The sequence below is a fragment of the Nelumbo lutea genome, chromosome 4 (assembly GCF_056320005.1).
Source record: "Nelumbo lutea isolate HS-2025 chromosome 4, American lotus-T2T, whole genome shotgun sequence".
NCBI lineage: Eukaryota > Viridiplantae > Streptophyta > Magnoliopsida > Proteales > Nelumbonaceae > Nelumbo > Nelumbo lutea.
The window spans coordinates 26,978,346-26,982,985 of NC_142687.1; the positions used below are offsets into that span (position 1 = coordinate 26,978,346).

Below are 4,640 nucleotides of genomic sequence, written 5' to 3' on the forward strand. Positions count from 1 at the left end.
TAGTTTTCCCTCGACCTTTCATGATCTGGAATTCAGACAACCGACGTCTGCCCAATCTATAGTCGTCTATGTGTTTGAGTTCCAGAACTATGGTGTTTGTTCTGTTTTCCATAATGTTCTTGCATAAACTTAGGCCCCATTTGGTTTAGGAGAATTGGGGTTTGGAATTGGAATCGGAATGGGCTATTCTGATTCCAACTGTTTGATTGGATGGAATTGGAATCCCATTCTCATTCCTGCTGGAATAGCATTCCCTCACTTCATTTGAGGGAATGGCCATTCCCTGCCCCTCCCTTATTGATTTTAATTCCCACTCTCATTCTTGTCTGAACCAAACAGATTATGAGAATGGATCATTCTGATTCTGATTCCAGAGAATTTTGATTCTAATTCCGATTGTAAATCAAACAGACCCTTATTTCAGATGCTTTGGTGCGTTTGACCAAAATTCAACACACCAAGCCATCATTAATTGGTGCATTTAATGTTTGCTCACATAGTTCTACCAAACACCAACAATTTTTGTATAGGTATTTGCCTCAAATGAAACAAACGGCAAGAGTACAAAACAGATGAACCCATATTGCATTCATGAATCCGAATGAATGTATTTATGCATTCTACAAATTTGTATTTGCAAAAAGATAGAACAAAAATATAGTCCTTTAAATAATGAGAAGCAACTAAGGCTAAGTTTGGGATGAGTACAAATGCAAATATATAGAATGCAAAATCTTATATTTTATATGTATTTATGTTGTAGATATTTGTATTTATAATCTTTCCAAACCGAGCCGAACAAATTGTCTGACCTTGTTTTTTATACAAGAGAACCTTTGGTAAGAATGCAAAAGGCAAATGCATCAATGTAAATGCAAATTCGGTCAGAAAGTACGAATGTATATATGGTTCCATTTTGCATCGATAAATTTTGTATTGTGTTTGATTGTGATGGATATAAACTTTACCTATTTTACATTGACCACTGTAAGTGCAAAATTTTCTTCTATATTTTTTTTTTTTGAAAGCAAATTATAGTCTATTGTGAATGCAAAAATGCAATGAGTAACAAATAACTTAATTTTCAGCACAAAGATATATACGCAAACAACTTCCAAACTGACTGAAATTCAAATTGGCCTTTGGTTCTGTATTTGCACTCTCTCACCAAGTGCAGAATATGTATTTGTACTATTATGAGGGGAGGAAATATTAACTTCTCCGTCTTCCAGAACTAACTCTACCCAATGTCATTAATTTTCTTTCCTCGGCCATAAATAAAGTAGATCAAGTATTCAATTCATTTTGATAGATCAAGAATCCACACAAGGCAGGACCATAGGCCTGTGCAGGCATTTGGCTTCTATTAATTATTGTTGGGAATTCACATGGGCGCCCCACATCGCATTTTAACTGTATATTGGGAATATTTGTCAATGACAAGCAGGAGATATTCTCAATTAACGCTGAGATATGCATGTGAGGCGTCTGTAGGATGCTGATGTGATTTCTATAGTTGGACTCTCACTCACTCACTGAATAAATAAAGAGACAGAATGCTTGTGCCAAACATTTATAGAAGTTGCCCCGTTTAGCCAAACTCTAGGTCTCAGTAATTCACAACTAACATATAAAAAGAAGAAAAAAGAAAAGAAAAGAGAGAACAATTCAATACTTATTAACCCACCCGGCCCTGGTATCAATCGATGTAATAATTTGTTTCAAATTTTAACCATAGGAAAAAGAAAAATTCATGAGTGGAAAAGTTGAACAATTTTTTCAGGATTATTAGGAAGGAAATTATAAAGCACATGAAATGTTTCTTTTTTTTTTTTTTGTTGGAATAAATTTTTAGGTATTGCCCTTCTTCTAAGTGAATAAATTAATTTTTCATGCAAAGAAAAAGTTGACCAAAACTATTATGAGACTAAATACCCTTTATGAGCATATAAAATGTAGAGCTCTTTTGAGAATTCTAACCTACCTTATTAGCAATTTTTGATAAAAATAACAAATAAATGTATTTACCTGACCGAATAAATATATTCCCAATCTGGATGTTACTAGTTGGAAGTTGGAACAACTTTCAGCTGAGAAGAGTTGGGGTTTCATTTGCCTATATTGTCTTAAACCCGACCCGTTTCCGAATTTCAAAATCCTAGATGATCCAATATTTAATGGACCACCCAAGATTTCCACGTGATCATAACCATCCAATGTCTTGATTCTAAACTTGTAGAGACCTCTTAGGTGGGTCCCAATTATTGTCCATTAGGCATTAGCAACATCCACGAAATGGGTTCAGACTTCGGAGTGTCTTAAGGAAATCATGCTGATGAGCTGAAATGCTGAATGCTTAAACCCAGGAACAAGATAGATATGGTCTTAGATTGTGGCAGAAAATCGACCCAGCCGCAAATCCCTGTCTCACACCCTTTGAAAATTGCAAGTTAGGTTCAAAGCCCCTTTCTCGCTTAATGCTTTTGTTTTCTCCCAACAAATCTGACGTGAGTCACTGTAAATTCTCCCTCTAGTCTCTCCCCTTCTCCAATAAAACCAGACCTCACACCACATAATCTTTAAACACCCCCTTTCCCCCTCTCTTTCTCTCCTTCCATTCTTCTTCTCCCTGCAACAACAATGGCAGACGGAGGGCCTGGTTTTTGTTTCTTCTGGGCTGTATTCTTTGCTTCCTTCTTCTGTGTTGCTCTTTCTAGGAGCTTAATCGAGATCCCTAAAACCACTGTGCTCGATGTCTCCGCCTCCCTTCAGAAAACCCATAATGTTCTCTCCTTCAACCCAGGGGCCTTTCAGACCCTCCATCCAAAAGAGCAGACCACCACCGAACCATCGTTGGCTTCCTTGGTTCTGTCGATACATCCACGACACACACTTCACAAGCCCACCCACACAGACTACAAAGCTCTCACTCTAGCCCGACTCAAGCGAGACGCGGCCCGAGTTAGATCCCTCAACACCAAAGTGGATCTGGCTGTTAAAGGCATCAAGAAATCAGATCTCAAACCCTTGTTGATGGAAGATGCAGTACAACCTTCTTCTAAGGATCTCGAAGGTCCGGTCATCTCAGGGATGAGTCAGGGTAGTGGCGAGTATTTTTCCCGATTAGGTATCGGTGTTCCGGCGAAACAGTTGTACATGGTGATTGACACGGGCAGCGACGTTAACTGGGTGCAATGCGCCCCCTGTACGGATTGCTACGACCAAGCCGATCCGATATACGAGCCCTCTTCTTCTTCTTCGTACTCGCCCCTGTCCTGCGACTCCGAGCAATGCAAATCGCTGGACGTGTCGGCTTGTCGAAACGGGTCCTGCCTCTACCAGGTTTCGTACGGAGATGGGTCTTACACCGTCGGCGACTTCGTCACAGAAACGATATCGTTCGGCAACTCGGGGGCCGTTAACAACATCGCTCTTGGCTGCGGCCACGACAACGAGGGCCTGTTCATCGGCGCCGCTGGCTTGATTGGTCTCGGCGGGGGACCGTTGTCATTCCCTTCTCAGATCAAAGCTGCTTCTTTGTCATACTGCCTCGTCGACCGGGACTCGAGCTCGTCGTCCACTCTCGAGTTCGACGCCCCCGAACCATCCGACGCCGTTACCGCTCCGTTACTCCGTAACACTCAACTCGACACTTTCTACTACGTGGGCTTAACCGGGATCAGCGTTGGCGGCGAGTTGCTGTCAATCCCTCCATCAATGTTCGCAGTGGACGAGAGCGGCAACGGTGGAGTCATAGTCGACTCGGGAACGGCCGTGACTCGGTTGAAAACCGAGGCGTACAACTCGCTCCGCGACGCATTCGTCAAGGGAACCGGAGACCTACCGTCAACGAGCGGTGTGGCTTTGTTTGACACTTGTTACGATCTATCGTCGAAGACGAGCGTCGAAGTCCCGACCGTTACGTTCCACTTCCCCGGCGGGAAGTCGTTGCCTCTACCGGCAAAGAACTACTTGGTTCCGGTGGACTCACAGGGGACGTTCTGCTTCGCGTTCGCGCCGACATCGTCGGCGTTGTCGATAATCGGTAACATCCAGCAGCAGGGGACACGTGTCAGTGTCGATTTCCAGAAATCTTTAGTTGGGTTCTCGCCTAGTAAGTGTTAGATTGACAGCTTCACTTCTAATCGGGTTGTTTATGGCCCTTCGTTTAAACTTTTCGTCGGTCGCTTTCCGGTTTTGCCCTTGGTGAAAGAGAGGTTTTACGGTTTGACCTCTCACAAGTCACAACTTCCAGATTTTATAAAAAAGAGATGCAGGTGAGTGGGTTAGTGGGGGCCGTTTCTAATAAGTGTAAGGAGGGAAATGGGGCAAGTTGGTGTCGTTATTATGATCACAGTTCGGTGGCATGTATAGTAATTTAATTAAAAAGTTAGGGGAGTAATTAATATATCTGAGAGATTATATATGGACTATGTTTTTTTACCGTTACGGCGTTACGTTTTATTAATGTTGTTTATTGATGTGAAAATGATATTATTATAAAAAGTAAAAAAATATGGAATTAATTAATTAATTAGCGAGAGAGATGATCCAATGTTGTGTGCTTGTCGTGGTTTGCATGGGTGCCACGTGGAATGATCTGGCACCTACAAACTCTCTTTTGGAGGGATGTTGGGTTG

At 41.9% G+C, this 4,640-nt stretch overlaps 1 protein-coding gene across 1 annotated transcript; it reads left to right on the forward strand.

Annotated features, from left to right (window-relative positions):
* The first annotated feature begins 2,001 nt into the window (after window positions 1-2,001).
* On the forward strand, window positions 2,002-4,426 carry LOC148854765 (protein ASPARTIC PROTEASE IN GUARD CELL 1-like). The gene has a single exon (XM_088983098.1). It carries the CDS (start codon window positions 2,641-2,643, stop codon window positions 4,123-4,125), a length of 1,485 nt encoding a protein of 494 aa, XP_088839224.1. The 5' UTR covers window positions 2,002-2,640; the 3' UTR covers window positions 4,126-4,426.
* The last annotated feature ends 214 nt before the right edge of the window (window positions 4,427-4,640 follow it).